The sequence below is a fragment of the Meles meles genome, chromosome 20 (assembly GCF_922984935.1).
Source record: "Meles meles chromosome 20, mMelMel3.1 paternal haplotype, whole genome shotgun sequence".
NCBI lineage: Eukaryota > Metazoa > Chordata > Mammalia > Carnivora > Mustelidae > Meles > Meles meles.
Window position 1 is genome coordinate 34,627,120 of NC_060085.1, and position 16,535 is coordinate 34,643,654.

The 16,535-nt window shown below is 49.9% G+C and overlaps 1 protein-coding gene across 1 annotated transcript in view; it reads right to left on the reverse strand.

The window, feature by feature from the left end:
* Positions 1-16,535, reverse strand: part of LRIG1 (leucine rich repeats and immunoglobulin like domains 1) — a 111,521-nt gene that overhangs the window by 56,749 nt on the left and 38,237 nt on the right. Inside the window, exon 3 of the mRNA XM_045990031.1 lies at positions 9,162-9,236. Coding sequence (XP_045845987.1) covers positions 9,162-9,236 — 75 coding nt within the window. The remainder of the gene's footprint in view (positions 1-9,161; positions 9,237-16,535) is intronic.

Below are 16,535 nucleotides of genomic sequence, written 5' to 3' on the forward strand. Positions count from 1 at the left end.
TATGCCCTCTCCTGGGACCGCAGAGGCACTAAAATGAAATGAGGCCCATGAAGGCATGTAGGGCAATGCCTTCCAACGTACACCAACCCCTGCCATGTTTCATCTCAGAAGAAGGGAGATTGATCTGATTCTGGAGAGAGAGAGCTTATGCGAACAAGCGGAGAGGGAGAGTCTCATGCAGACTTGCTGCAAGCAAGGAGCCTAACACAGAGCCTGATCCCACAGCCCTGATTATGATCCGAGCCGAAACCAAGAGTGAGACCCACAACCGAGGAGCCACCCAGGCACCCCAAGACAGCTGATGTTTTGATCACTTCTGAACTACAAAGAAAAGGCAATTTTATGTGACTCGATACAACGAGTAAACTCTTCTATCTTGAAAAACCCCTGCCTTTGAATAAGCAGGGTGACTCTCATATTCCCTAACACCCAACAATGACAGACCTTATGAAAGGAAGGCCCAGCATAAATGCAAACACATTTCTTTCACTTGGGCTATAAAAGCGGGAAATGGCTCCCAGGTGTGAGCAGACACAATGGGCCCTGCCTTCTTTGCAAGGTCATCACACGGGTCAACGTCGAGCCAGCCATTTTCGGATTAGGTGCACACGCTCCTGAGGCTTCCCCAGTGGTAAGGGGATTACGGAAGCCACCTGCAGGAAGTGGGTGAGGGGGAGGAGGGGGAGGAAATGGTCCCGCTTGGAAGGAGACTGTTGATTCCCGCCGGGCCCAGCTCCTTTTACATGGAGACTGAGCAACCCACAAGGCACTCCACCTCCAGGCTGGGGCTCCCAGAGCCCTGGAGCACTTTCAGCACCCACGGCTGCAAGGAGAGGTACGTCCCTCCCAGAACGGCCACCCTCCACCAGCATCCCTGTGCTCACTGGGTCTCTGACTCTATTTCACGCTTACATGGTCACCGGGAGAAATGAGAAAGAGAGGAGGGGAGAACCACACACACAACAAAAGCCAACTCTGAACCACAGAACCTAAGCTACCGAGTTCCCAGAAAAGACAGTGACCTCCGTGAGCACGCTCCTATTTCCCAGCCTCCCCTTGCTGGGCTCCCCAGACCCACAGCTGGTGTTCACTTCACTTTCTCAGCAAATGACTTGCAGATGGACCGCTCATCTGGCTGCCTCACCACCCCACTCACAAAGAGAGAGAAAAAAAGGAAAATGACAAGTCAGGACTATGTGATCTGGCAGGCTTGCCGTGGGGGCCCTGTAGCTCCTTTCCCAGCAGAAGGCTCCCTGAGAGTCAGGGCAAGAACCAGTGTGCACGACAGAAACCCTGGGATATTTCCGGGACAGTGAGCTGCTGTCCTTGTAAACTGGGTATTTAATTTTCTATTTTAGGGCTCACTGGTGGTATCCAGCGGCTGATATAGCTGCAGTTCTAGGAACCAGGGGTCCTGCTCTGCCTTCCAACAGAAGCTTGCTGGCTCTTCACAGCAGTCCGCCTGCTGACAAAGCAAAAAAAGGGGACAGGCCACGTCCTGTGAGTATGTCTCCAAGTACACAAAATGTTGGTCAATGGTCAAGCATGCCAGGTGCTCCCTGTGACGCCTGTAACCCACTCACATGTCGAGGGAGAGAAAGGAGATCGGGGCCGGGAGGGGGGGCTCGGCTAAAACATTACTCCCTCTTACACCCCATCAGCACCAGCAGTGAGGGACCCTGCAGACCATCCCCAGCCCTCGCCCGCATTATGATGACTGTGATGGTCTGTTTACCCATCTTTCTCTGCAGCTAGCCTGTGAGTTCCTTGGGGGCAGAGACCCCAGTCCACGGGGCATCTCTGTGTGGCTTCACCTCTCATGGCAAGCCGTGGCAGCCCTGCATGGGAGCCCCTGGTCTCCATCCTGCACCCACCACAGCCGCCTCCCCATCCATCTCTTGCTCGAGGATCGCCAGGACCACAGCCTCCCAGCGGCAGAGGGCAGGGACACCAGGGGGTGAGTAAGCAGGTGGGCAGGCAGGGGAGGGCCCTGAATTTTGATTCCGTTAGCGCAGGGGATGACTGCCCACATTTCAGACGCTTCCTGTCACCGGCACCTGGGACAAAGCAGTACCATTCTGGTTTTCTACACCCGCAAAGATTTATCTGATCGCAGATGGCTGATAAGCAGCAGGAAGGTGAGTGGTGGTAGAAGGCACGTCCCCGCCTGGGCCCTTCCTGCTCAGGAAGGCGGGGCCGTACACACAGCCTCTCATACCCACACACAGATGGACGCAGTAACCTGTGTCCTGCCAGGCCAGGCTGTTCACTGGGCGCTCCCTACCTCTGCAGTGACTGGGGAAGGTCTGCTGGGGAGATCTGGTGACCACCAAGACACAGCAAATTAAGCAGGGACAAACTGATAACGGCCGTGAGCCTCAAACCCACAGCCACAGCCAGATCTGTTTCCCCCCCTACCCCCAGCACCTTCCTCAGAAGTAAATAACCCCACCAGGCTTTTGAGCCCCCAACTCATCTTAAGTAATTTACTGCCCTCCAAAAGCTAAGCATCTTCGCAAGGACTCCACACCTGAGTCTTGGAGAGCCCGGCCCCCTCCATGTAAGCCCAGGCAGTGGTTCTCAAAGGTGGGTTCCCAGACCAGCAGCAGCGCCCGACAACTTGGGAGCAAGGCGAATTCTTCAGCAGCACTCCAGACCTGCTGGACCGGAAACGGGCCGGGGCCTGGCCGCCTGGGTCTCAGCAAACCTTGCAGGTGATGCTGACCGGTGGCTCAGTTTGAGAATCACAAAGGTCATAGGAGAGCCACATCCCCAAGGGAATGGGTGTGCTGCTTCATCTAGGGCAAAGATTCAGTTCACACCGACACGACTCTGGCAGACAGGGCAGAACGTGGCCCCAGCTCTGAAGACACAGGAAACGGAACCGCGGCCTCCTTTTTATCCACAAAGTGCTGTTTTCTGACCAGGACCGTAGCTTCTGCTTAGCGCGTGGGAAACAAATCGGCCGGCCACAGACTGCTCGACACCACGGACATTCACTGAAATTCGAGTTGGCGCTTTTTAAACACAACTTTGTTCAGTGTCTGCCTGAAGCATCTCAGTCACTGTTAATTTCACACTCCTGAGAAGAAGGCAGTAAAATGCTGCCATCGGCCCAGAGAAGGTATCCCCCCTGCACACCAACGCCAAAGCAGACTGGCCTGCCTTCACCAGCATGGCTGCACGAAGCTTCCCCAGGGCAGGACGCGTCTCTGAAGCAGAACGCGGCAAGGGCTACCCGAGTCCACATTTTCTAAGAGACTGGATTACGTCCACTCTTAGCCTCCTGATCTGTGGATGGGTTAGCAAATTCCTCTACGGGAAGGACGGATGATCCTTTCACCTCTGGGAGAGCTGCCTCTCCTCCCCACACACACCTACAGCGCCCCCTCCCCACCCCACCCCCAGCTACGTTCAATACACAAGGAGCTTCACTACCCCAGATGACTGCTCAAGGTTCCCAGATGAAGTATTATTTCATACTTCTGGGGATAAACATGGTGTGTTTCAAAAGAAAACAAAACAAAACAAAAACCAACAAAGGTTTTACCATCAATTCTGTATTACGTCTGCAGATGATGACCCTCCTCCAGGTGAGGAAATATGGAGCAAGCTTGAAAGGCAGCTAAGAGAAAGGCAAGATGCCTTACACCAACTCAGTAAGGGGACACACACACACACACACACACGCTTTTAGGAACCCCAGCGAGCTATTTATGACTCTGTGTACTTTCTCCTGTTCACTAACATCCTACCTCTGGTTCCCCAGTTAAGCCAGTTGAGTTCTGGGTCCCCTTCTCTGTGACTTCTGGGCCCTCTTAGAGACGAACTCCTCCCCTCAGCCCTGAGGGGCCGTGGCCAAATCCTCACTGCCTCCCCTCTGAGGCCTGCTCTTTAATTACACCTTAATGTGAACTGATCTTTGCTTTAATGAGCCTATAAAGAAGATTGATTGGGCCCTGGCTTTTCCAGAGGGCTCACCCGGCAGGCACAGGGAAAGCGGAGGACTGCTATTGATTCTGCTTCCCCAGAAGACAGAGCCGAGAAGAGGGCTCAATCCTTCACAGCCTCGGGCTCCCTCAACCCCACCCAGGGCTCCTTCCACTTAACTGGCTCTGAGTGGGGTCACAGACAGGACACCCGGTTTCTTTCCTTCCAGGTTTTTATTCTCCGGAAGTTACAATAAAGAAATGTTAAATACACCATCCCTTTTCCTGAATCCGTTTCTCTTTAGCCGAAAGGTCATAGCAAAACAGGTAACTGTGGAGACGGACAACTACCTCTGGTGTTTTTACTTAAATCAGTCTAAGTCTTCCAAATATATTGTTACTAACATGAGAGAAAAATAATTTTCTTCAAAAAAAAATTTCAGATTAGTGGTTGCCAGGAGTGTGAGAGGAAGAGGATGGGGGATGGGGTTTGTTTGTTTGTTTGTTTAAAGATTTTATTTATTTGACAGAGATCACAAGTAGGGAGAGAGGCAGGCAGAGAGAGAGAGAGAGGAGGAAGCAGGCTCCCTGCAGAGCAGAGAGCCCGATGCGGGGCTCGATCCCAGGACCCTGGGATCATGACCTGAGCGAAAGGCAGAGGCTTTAACCCACTGAGCCACCCAGGCGCCCCGGTTTGTTTGTTTTTTGAGGTGGTGATAATGTTCTGGAATTAGAAACTGACGACGGCTGCACAACAAGAATGGCCTAAAAGCCGCTGAACTGTATACTCTAAAATGCTTAAAACGGTGAGTTTCGTTATGTTGATTTTATCTCAATTAAAAAATTACTTTTGAGGGGCACCCGGCGGGCTCTGTCTGCGGAGCACATGACTCCTGATCTTGGGGTTGTGAGTTCGAGCCCCATACTGGTATAAAGATTACTTAAAATAAGATCTTTAGAACAAATAATTTTCAAAAAAGAAGTTTTTTTTTCATGACTCAAAATAAAAGGTGTTTCAATGTGTTTTCAAGTAAGACAGAAACCTGAGGGATTTTAATAGGACTAGTACAGAGTCACAAGCAATTGTGTGCAAAAGGCATCTCCGCCAAGCTCTCCCACCTGATCTAGGCCAAAGGCGGTGGAGAGTGAAAGACAAGGGATGGGGAAGGGACGAGGTTTAAAATACACACCAGCTGTGGGGCGCCTGGCTGGCTCGGTCGGCGGGGTATGGGACTCTCAGTCTCAGGATCGTGAGCTGGAGCCCCTGGGGACAGAGGTTACTTTAAAACACACACACACACACACACACACACACAAAACACCCACCCACCCCTGAACTGGAAAATAAGTTACCTGGACCGAGCCCAGGGCCGGATGGGAAACTTGTTACAGCTGACACGCATGAGACAAAAGCAAACGTCGATTTCACAGCAAGCGTTCTAGGACTGAACAAAATCCAGCCGCTTCCACTGTAACAGATCTTCTCCACGATACAAGTGCAGTAACACCCCAGGAAAAGCGGAAATTTTTCTTCACCAGAAATGTCACTTACACATCAGACAAAATTACTGTTACCGTGGGAATTGTAACATGAGTTTCCTGGACTTCAAATTAAAAAACACACACAAAACGGAAACGTAAAAATCTACCGTCAGATTTCGCTCCCATTTAACAAAACTCTGGTGGTTTTTTTTGTTGTTTTTTTTTTTCTGAGAACTGTTCTATCAAATTAGCTTTCCCACTCGCCACCCCGGTTCTATTAAGAGCTTCCCTTACATTTCATGCTTTTTTGTTAGTAAGGACAAATGGCTTTGGCATTATCCTCAGGACGAAAATCTGCTCTCTGACAAATTCTTTAATTGAATTAGATTCCTTTAATCAAAAAGGATTAACCAATTGAAATTTTACTGAATGACTTCAGTTCCCAAAACTCTGCGAGAAAGTCTGTTCTGAAGCCCTGACTGTAAAGCCGGACAGAAAGCCCACCCCGGGGCCCTCCCAACTGTGACCCCTGAGGAGGAGGGCCCTGATGCCCTGATGTCTGGGGCCTCAGAGTATCCTCCTGTGAGCAAGGAGCCAGGTGATGGAGGGAGCCACAGGACACTGGGAACCACACACGGAGACGACAAGCTGATTTGCAGAGGCACACGCCAGTGCCGGGAGCTGCGGACCACAGACCCACTACCTCGGTGGGAGCCAGTGTGCCCCACAGGTGCTCACGGCACGGCGGGGTCCGTCACTTCTCTGGTGCCCTCACTGCCCCTGTGCTCAGTGTCCGGGTCACAGAAGGAATATGAAACTGTCTCAGCCCCTTGCTCAGCTGATGACACAGAAGCTCCCTGTCCAGGTCATGACATCAGAGCAGCATGCTTGCCTGGTGGGCCCCTCCCCCGAAGCCCCTACCTAGAAACGTGTCCCCAGAAAGCTGTGTTGGCTCCTCTACCTCAGCGGGACTCAGCCAGCTAGACCCTTGACACATTTCACTTGTTCTCCTGATCCTCTGGCTGCCCACAACAGGAGTATGAGACGCAAATATGAATCTGGGGGTTAGGGTATGACACGGGACAGGTACGGAGCTCGCCGACCTACTATGTCTTCACATGCTGTGCTAGGGGCTTCCCGGACAGGACAGCACTGAAGCCTGGTGAGGACACTCTCGGATGGCCCCTGGGCCCCAACCTCATGGGCACAGAAGGGACCTACTCCATATTTGTTGAACATATGACATTTCTGAATTCAGTGGTTCTGAAAAGCCACAGACACACCAGCGGAACAAGCTCTTCGAAGCCTGAAGGACAGGAATTATCCTGGGAACAGAGATGCTGAGCACTTCCTGGGCCAGCCTGGAAGGACAGGCCATCCGCTGCCCACTGCTACTTTTGTCCCCATCCTTTGCACGGTCCCCTTGGGAAAATACAGAAAGGCATGAAGGATGACAGCAGAATTACCCACAATCCTGCTGCCCGGATGTCACGCTGCTAACCTAATCTGCAGGCGCTGCAGCCAGGGAGTCAGGCCTCTCAGAGCAAAGGAAGATCAACACCCTTCAGTTCCTGTGGTTTCAGAGAAATCACTGACCAAGTCCGATGGGGACCAGCGTCAGGCCGAAGAGGTGCCTGCCAACACTAACCGGCATTTCCCAAACTCACTCAAAACCAGGAAGGAGCCTTTATTTCTTCTCCCTGATTTACAGAGTTTAACGCTGTCTAATTGGAATAGCAGGAACGAGGCCAACCGGCCCCACAGCTCCAGGCTCTTGGGCCAAGGAACAGAAATGTATTTTTAGTCAGCAGAGCAAGGCGTGATTCAAGTACGACAGGCCCCCAGGCCAAGCTGGGGGCCCTGCCCATCTCTGGCACGGCTGGCTCGGAGTCACCTGCTGTGCTCCTGCACTCAGTGCATGGGGGCACGTAAAGGAAAAGAGCACGGGCACGGGCATCTGGGTCCAGTCTCGGTCCCACCTCTCAACTTGGCAACTTACAGGAACTCAGGGATCCTCGGTTTCCTGTTAGCGACACAAAGATGTTCTCTGTGTCCCTGGTTTCCTCCCTGAGGGAAGAGCAAGGGGAGAGAAGGCAGTGCTTCTCACCCTTGAATGAGTGTGCAGAGGGCCAAGGGACCTTCCTAATGCAGCTTCTGATCCAGCGTGGCTGAGCTGAAGCCCGAGATTCTGCATTTCCAACGAGCCCAGTGCAGGTAGGACACTGTTGACCCAGGAACCCTACTTTTAGTAACAAGAAGTTAAAAGCATCTTCTAGTGTTTTCCTCTATGAACATACAAGGGAGCATCACATCCTTAATTAGCCTCTGGTATGGGTAACTCATTTAATTTAGCAGCAGTTCAACACTTTCCAGATGCTAGACACACAGGAGGATGGGTACAAAGACACAGTCAGACCCCTGCCTGCCCATCTTGGGACAAAAGGCCACGACCTTCATTCCAGCACTCCACAGAAACAAGGACTGCCCCCCAGATCCCGTGGCCCTACGGGTAAGATCATGCCAGGGCCCCAGGAGCCATGCGACAGGCGACCGCAAGCCAGAAGCAGCAGCCACCATCTGTCAAACACCTCCTAGGTGTCTTGCATGATGCTAGGAGTTTCCTATACTATAATGCACTTCTCTTGGACCTCTGGTTCACCTTTCCCATGTGTAAAGGACTAAGGAAACTCTGTAAATGAGTTTGGCGAGAGAAAGCTGTTTGTCCAGGACATGGAGCTGGGGCCATCATTCTAACTAACCCTTTGCTATTTCAATCCTGCAAGCAATGCCTTGAAAAGGGTTAAGCCCGACACCCCATCTCATAAGGACGGAGCACTTCCCCAGACCAGGGCCTGTTGCCAGCAAAAACCCAACACCTGCAAGCTACAAGAGCCATCACATGGATGACGTCTTCCCACCGGGTCCCTCTGCTCTGCCTGCCAAGCGTCAGTGTCGAGAAAAGATACGTGCAGGGGAGCAAATGAGCTAACACCAGCAGAATCAAAATCAAATAAAAATAGGGCTGGTGTGGAGAAAAGGAAATTTAGTGTGAAGAGAAAGGTGTTCTGCTGAGGCTGTCCACAGACATGTGGTTGAGAAAACTGCTGGGACCCACAGCGGGTTCATCCAGAAAGACCTCTGTGCTGGTTTCAAACAAGTGAGTCCCCCGCCCCCCACTGAGGGCTGAAGTGGGCATCACTCCTGAGCAAAAGCTCTTAGCAGTTCCGAGGAGAACATGTCTTACTTTCATCCTCCCTTCCTTTTTCATTTAAGTCCCTTTATAGCCTTTTTCATTTTCAGCGTGCTGTTGAACACTTGACTACATCAACAGATTCCTTACTTTTAGCTTGATTTCAGAGGCCTGGGGTATTTTTTTTTAAGCCATAAAAGTGAACTAAGTCACATGGTGAGGTCCAGTACCACAAACGTGAGCTTGCCGTCTTATAATTCGCATGGCTTCCTTTACCTCCAGCTCATGCACTCCAAGTTGCAATTTACCCAGTAGGACCAAGATACTTGCTAAGTCTATGTATCAATTAAGACCAACTTCTCCCCAAATCAGATGAAGTGAGTTTTCCAGGTTTTAACATAACAGCAAGCAAGGTACTTGTTGTGAGCATTGGTGCTCTGTGGAAAAAGGCTGTTCTGTACCAGCGAGCACAGGGACAAGTTTTCCTGCCACCAAATGTCAGCAAGACCATACCATGGCCTCGAGACCCAGCCCAGGGTTCCCCGAGGGGCACCACTTACAGGAAGAGAGAGACGATGTGAGATGAAGCAGCACCCAGGGATGGTACGGCTGTCAGCTCATTGTTATTGAGGTACCTGTAACAAAAAGACGACATTCCTCACTTAGGTCAGCTGTTTGAAAAATTTCACATATACAAAGTAAATCAAGAAACACTGCTGAGGGGCGCCTGGGTGGCTCAGTGGGTTAAGGCCTCTGCCTTCAGCTCAGGTCATGATCCCAGGATCCTGGAATCAAGCCCTGCATCAGGCTCTGCTCAGTGGGGAGCCTGCTTCCTTCTCTCTCTCTCTGCCTGTCTACTTGTGATCTGTCTATAAAATAAATAAATAAAATCTTAAAAACAAAAGACAAAAAAACACTGCTGAGTTGGCCATGGGAAGATGATACTGCAATGTTCACTAAAAGATAAAGAATTTTATCTTTCATCTATTTTAAGATTTTATTTATTTGACACAGAGAGAGAGAGCATGAACAAGGAGAGGGGCAGAAGCAGAGGGAGAAGCAGACTCCCCACCAAGCAGGGAGCCCGATGTAGGGATCAATCCCAGGACCCAGGGATCAAGACCTGAGCTGAAGACAGATGCTTAAGCAACTGAGCCACCCAGGTGACCCAAAAGATAAAGAATTTTAAGAGAGACCTTTTAAAGATAGTTAAGTCACATGAGCTCACAAAAACGAGCTATCTGTCACAACTACGGTTTAGAAACACACTCTCGGGGGTGCTACCTGTCTTTCAGATTCGCCTAGCTCCGAATTCAACACTTACAAACAGGGAGCAGTAATGAAAGGTCAAGGTACGTGGTGCAGAACAAAAGCACCCCGAAACCATCGACGAGGATGTTCCTGGTGGGCTGGAAGAGTCAGAAGAGGATTTGGGGAGAAAGACCATCCCTTCCTGGTTGCTCTTCCACATCCGAGACATGGGGTTCTGCAAATCACAGCTCTGCCGTCACCAACGGGTGGTGCCCTCGTACCCAGGGCCAGAGCCTCCCCCATGCTCAGAGTTCCCAGGAGCTCAGGACATGTGGGCCACTTATTCCAGTGCCTCAGCTGTGCAACAAGTAACAAGAAAGCTGGACCTGGGCAGTCCCATCTCCTTGGGATTCCAGCTTCCCTGAATTCGGATGAAGCCTCCAAGCATGTTTTTCAGGCATGCGTACACACAGACACACACTTTTGCACAAAGACATTTTGAGCCAAAACCCTCCCCAGACCAGACATGCTCTCCAAGCCCCTCTCCCGCTCCAGCCGTCTAAATCTTCATGAAAGGGAAAGCCCGCAAACCAAAACACAGTTTGCTGGGTCTGCCCCCAGAGGCTCTGCAATCCAGCCTCCTTACATGGACATGTATTTCCAAATCTGGGGAGAGAATCCAAAATCAGACTTGCAAAGTGAGCCCAAAAATCCTTAAGAAAGCCAGAGCACAGGGATCCAGCTTTTAGCTGGGTGACAAGCTGGAAAGAAACTGTATCTGAGATGCAGAATCAAAGGAGTAACACTAGGTTATCTTACTCTCTTTTTTTTTTTTCCTTAAGAGACTGTGTGCTTACATGGACCATCTTGTTACTGTTTAAAGACAAGGCCGCTAAAGTGATAGCTGCATTCATACAAGTATACAGCTAGTATTGGCTTGAATAGAATAATCTGGTTGTCTGCCATCTTCTATAGACGTGAACAGGAGGAGAAAAAAAAAAGGAAAAGGCCTTGAATTATCCCATTTGCTTTCTTCAGTGCCAAAGCCAGTTAGAGATGAGGCTTGGCAATTACTGGGCCGTGGGACACAGAACGTCTGTTTCAATAGCTTCATGACTGAAGCATCTGGCAGAGAGAAAGCAGATCTGTATCATGTGGCAAATCCCTTCTTCACTTAAAGGGCCCTTGTCTGTGTGCTGAAGTAGACAATTAATTACTTTAACAGTCTCTTATCTGACGGCCCCCAGAATGAGCTTGTTTCTGCTTCCCCTCTTTGCTCCTCCAACCCTGCAGTGATCCATTTCCCATCTTGGTGTGGGGGATGATGAACACTCTCCAGCAGCTTTAATCTCCGCTAATACACTTTCACGGTACCATCAATGCACTTAGTACTTGAGGAGACCCTCAGATCGTTGCAGAGCAAGGAAAACTAATGTCAGGGCCAGCTGCCAATAAGGCAGCTCGTGTAGGAAGTCTTCCGTGTCTAGAGATCTGTTCTAGAACACGATGATGGTGCTAGTAATAATGCTGGCAGCAGCTAACCAAGGGAGGGGCTGCTAGGTGCCAGGCATGGTTCTAAGAGCTTTCTAGCGCATCGACTCATCTTTAGACCCCTACAGGGTAAGAAGTCCCATGGACATTCCCATTGTATCAAGGAGGAAATGGAAACACTGAGGTGTGGACTAATTTGACGGTCGTGTAGTAAGTGGCAGTGGCCCCGGGGAGTGTAGCCTCCAAGTCTACCTTCTTAACCACTCACTACCCTCTATTTCTTTATAATGACAGCAGCAACTCCACATGCCTGATGCAACTGCATCATTACCTCTCAGACTCAGGTACCAAGTCCTCGTGCTGGTCCCTACCCTGCAGCTATGGGCTCTAGGTCAACTTTCAGTTGCAATCAAGTGACTCAGGCCACTCAACTAGATAGCAGCACAGGCAAGAGCAGAACCCGAGAACGGCTGCCAATCAGAGGCGAGCCACGAGTGGCAAGGCCAGCAAGCCGGAAGGCTCCTAAACCCTCAGGGAACATGGTGGCTGTGCCTCGGGCTGCTTAGGATCCGACTTGATGCTAAACCTGAAACCGGCAGCTCGGACTTCTCTGCAGGGGAACTTCTGAACGACCTCTGACTCAGGCCAGCCCCACCACACATACAAAAAATTGCTCCCCCTGATTTCACAGAAATCAATGAACAAGGAAAAGGGGTGGCAGAGTAAGATGTCAAATGCTGCCCAAACTGCTGGAAGAGGAGCACACACGTGCCGCGGTGCTACAGATAAACGGGGCATTTCTGTCTAGACTGGCAGTCCACAGATACAGGCAGAGATCACAGGCTCTGACCCCAGCAGGGCAGCTCGATCTACACAGAGGGCAGGTGGCGTCCGAAGGAGGAGAGCTGCATAGCCCACCCACCTCTCGATCATTCCTACATAAAAAGCACCGCTAGTTAAATGTAAATCGGTCGGCCTCTCCACTCCTGGCATTCTCTGTGTGCCCTGTCTCCTGTACATGAGAGAACGGTATCCTCAGAAGGCAGTGGAGACCACACTCGCTCTGAGACACGACCAACTTGCCAGCCCGAAATAGAGACTGGTCAAAAATAGCACAGCCAGAGCTGGGAGGGAAAGCTGAGCGCAGTCTCCCCGAGTCAGGAAACTAGGGATTTAGGACAGGGTTTGATGAAACCTTCTGAACATCAAGGCATGTGCAGTCTTCTACCTTTCACACTCCCCCCATATTTGCTCCCATCCGAGGTCCTAAAAGCCCTTGTAAAATGTTTTGCTTCTTGAACTGATTTTCCTGATGATTCAGGACCAAGAAGTGCCTCCCTCGGGTGCATCAGACCACGAATCACAGCCTAACCCTGGAGCTGAATGAAAGAGGTGTAAAAAAGGGAAATGGGGCTCCAAGGACTGCTTGACTCCAGGGCAGAACCGAGAGGTGGGCCTTTTCCAGCTCACCCATCATAAGGTGAGCACGGGCCTTCTGGACTCTCTGAAATGTCCCATTAGTCAGCTTGCCGAAAGGAAGTTCTTGTATTTTGTAAGATGCAAAATGTTAGGAAGGGCATTTCAGAGTAGTTTAATTAGTATCTCAATCAAGTGAGGCTCCCACAGACAATGAAAACAAACCCAAGGAGTGATTTTGGGTTACAGGGCTTTTCGGCCTTTTTGTTTGTTTGTTTAATTGCCGTATTATTTATTGAACAGCTGATCTAAGCACACAGTAAAATTTTCAAGCTGTTTCAAAAGAGAATAAGCAGGAATATACAATGAGACCTGCAGCTTCCTTGCACATCAGTCCCCTGGTCGGCCTCCAAGAGGAAGCGCGGGCTGCCAGCTCCGAGAGATGCATGCGTCTTTCTCTTTTACACAGATGCTTGTGAATTATACAGACTGTTCTAGAGCGCAGCTTCCCTCAGCAATACATCTTGTAGATCTCCCCCCATTCTTCTGACCAGCTGCAGAGTACTTCCTCTGGGGGCATGAATGAACTATCACTTATTTAGCCAATCCGCTATGGGGAGGCATTTGGGATGTTGCCACAGGCAAGGAGAGTGCTGCCCTTCATAATATAGTGGAGCAGGAAGTTGAAACTTCAGTTAGCTTTGCTTTTTCCAAGGGACAAAGTCATCCACAGCAGGGAGGAGCCAAGGTTTCAGAGTCAGAGTCACATTATCAACTATTAACTATTATAACTATTATGAAGCCTTTTAGCTCCTTAAGACTAAGGCATACTGATAATGATACATAATGCTACATCATTTCTGTACCAGAAGGCCAGATGTGCTTGGTTCAGGACGGGGATGGAGGGGATAGTTACGTTAAGTGAGCAATTGCAAACAAGAATACTAAGGATGGAGTTTGTGCAGGAGGCCCTCTGCTGAATGCCAACACGCACCATCTCACTGGGATACATGCCAACCCTTTGAGGAAGGCACTGAAGTTCCCTTCCCCTTAAGAGAAGAAACTGAGGCACCGTGAGAGAGAAGCCGAGCAGGGGTTATTAGGAGGGGACTTTTACAGCTCGAATCTCCAAACCGGATAGCTCTGGGTTCATTCAACCCCAATCCGACCCTTTAGCAACTGAAGGGCCTTCCGCAAGTCACTTAACCTTACTGTGCCTTAGTTTCCTCTGAAAAAAAAAAAAAAAAAAGTAAACAACATCAGGATCAACTTCATAGGGTTGTGGCAGGACCCGGCTGAAATAATTAAACCTAGCGGCTTAGGATCGAGCCAGAAATAGAGTAAATGCTTAACAGGTGGTGGTAATTCGCAGCCAAAGAAGAGTGCCTCAAAAAGATACCCCTGGTTCTTCCAGCCCTCCCTTAAACATACACACACACACAGACACACACACTCAAAGGGGCCGAGGGGAGCATAATCCTGAGACACCAGAGAGTGAGCCATAAATACCCAGAGGCAGGGCACACTCAGGCTTCCCGGCCACCATGAGGAACATTTTAGGTCAGCGGCCCTGGAAAGCACACGGCAGCGCCCACAGTGAGCATTCTCCGGCCAGGCAGCAAGCACGTGACCTGCGTGCGGCTCTTAAAGAGGACGGTATAAATAGCCCCTCATTAACAGAGGAGCCTGGCCGTCCAGGACCCTGGCCGGAGGCCCTCCCTGGTGGGCTTTCCTCAGAGTTGTGGGCGGTGCAGACCGTGTGGCTTGGCAGCAGCTGCTCCAGCCTCCTCGTGGGCTCCAGGGGCCTCCAACAGCCTTGCTTCTCTCGCCAGTGGGCCACGGTGGACCGTGGTTCCAGACCCCCAAAATACAACCACTGCTAAACCACTGCCTGCTGCTTTGCCGGCCTGTGGTTCTCCTCTCACCAAGGGTTCCAGACTCAGAGGGAGGGCTGTGCTGGGTTTAAGAGAGCTGACAGTTCCCGGGAAGGCCTTGAACCCACTTAATTGAGAAGCAACTGTACGTCAACTATGACTTTTTTTTTTTCTGTTCTTCAACATCCTTTCCCACCTCCCCACCCCTTACTCCTCTTTGCCATCTGCCTCCACGGTGGATCAGAATTCCCTCCAGCAAAGGCCCAGATCTGCATCAGTGAGAAGTTCCACTGCTCTGGGGTCCCGGGAACTCGTCTTGTCCATCCTAGTGTGACACCAGGGACTGTAAGCCGTCACGGTGGTAAGAGGCCCTCGAGGATTTGTTTCTTAATAACACGCCCAGCTTGGGGGGCTACGTGCTTCCAAATGTTGCAGAAGGAAATAACACTCAGCAGCCTCATCATGTGCAAAGCTGTGGACATCGCTTCCAATTTAATAATTCTAGTACCACTGGTCATGTGTTCGTACATCCATGTTGCAGACAGGGAAAAGCAGCACTGAGGCAACTTGTCCAACAACACAGACCCGCAAAGAACAAAACCAGAACTCAAATCCAGGTCCGTCTACTACCAAAATTTGTGTGTTTTTCACTACACCACACTGTATCCAAAAGACGCAATCTCTGTCTTCGGGCCTCCCACACTAGGAAGGGAGTGCTGGCACAGAAAGCGTGGCACAAGAGTAGACTGGGGGCAGGGGGGTAGGCCTATTCGACCACTTGCAATCCCGGCCACGCCCCCATGCCTTGGTTCCCTCGCCTGTCTGGAGAAGGTGGCAGTGATAATAAGGAGGACAGCTGTGCTAAGGACAATGGCTAGCTAAGGTCAACCTTCATGAGTGCAATATCAGAAGATGAAGGAGAGCAGTCGTCACACACAAAACAAGCTCAGGATGCAGGCAGGGGCCTCATCTGGCTCACGAATGCAGCAGGAGTTCCGAGGAGGGAGAAAATTCAAGGTGGAGGCAGAAAGGGCTATTTTATTAGGTCAAATTTGCACAGTGACCCACCTCCTGCTTTCTTGCTCCCTCCACTGGCTGTTGGTTAGGGTCCTGGACAGAATATTCCCAAGCGCTCCTTCCAACTATGAAGTTCTTTTAACTTTGGAAGTTTAAACCTTTTTTAAAGACACATGGAAATCATAACCTCAATTTGGAGAATCTAGAGATGGGGCTAGGGGATGCTGGTATTTTGCCAATTGCACCAAGGGATGAAATTAAGTTTTGTTTAGATAAATCATCCAACAATGAAATCAAAGAATAATAAACAAGGACTTCTATCGGTTACATTTAAGGACCAAAATGTGTAAAGCACTTACCTAATAATACCTAATAAAAATCACTGAAAATAGAAGCACAACAGGGTGAAAAATTTATAGACTATCCATGTGTGGTAGGTTTTACATAAAAATTTAAGTGATGCCTGGGTGGCTCACTTGGTTAAGTGACTGCCTTAGGCTGAGGTCATGACCCTGGAGTCCCAGATTGAGCCCCACATCAGGCTCCCTACTCAGATGGGAGCCTGGTTCTTCCTCTCTGACCTCCCCATGCGCTCTCTCTCTCTCATTGTCTCTCTCAAATAAATAAAAATAAATAAATACACAAAATAAAAATTTAAGTGGGGCATTAAAAAAATTTTAACTTCCATGATAAAGTATTCAAATTAAGTACAAAAAAGATAGAAAACTGTAAGATGTATATACAGTTTGATCTCCAAATTCTACGTGTAGAAGTATCTATTTTCACAGAGCATTCATAATGGTTATTATGCCTGGTGATGTGAATTAGTCTTTACTTATTTCTAGACTCTCTTAATTTCCTGCTGTGGTTACACACGATAACAGA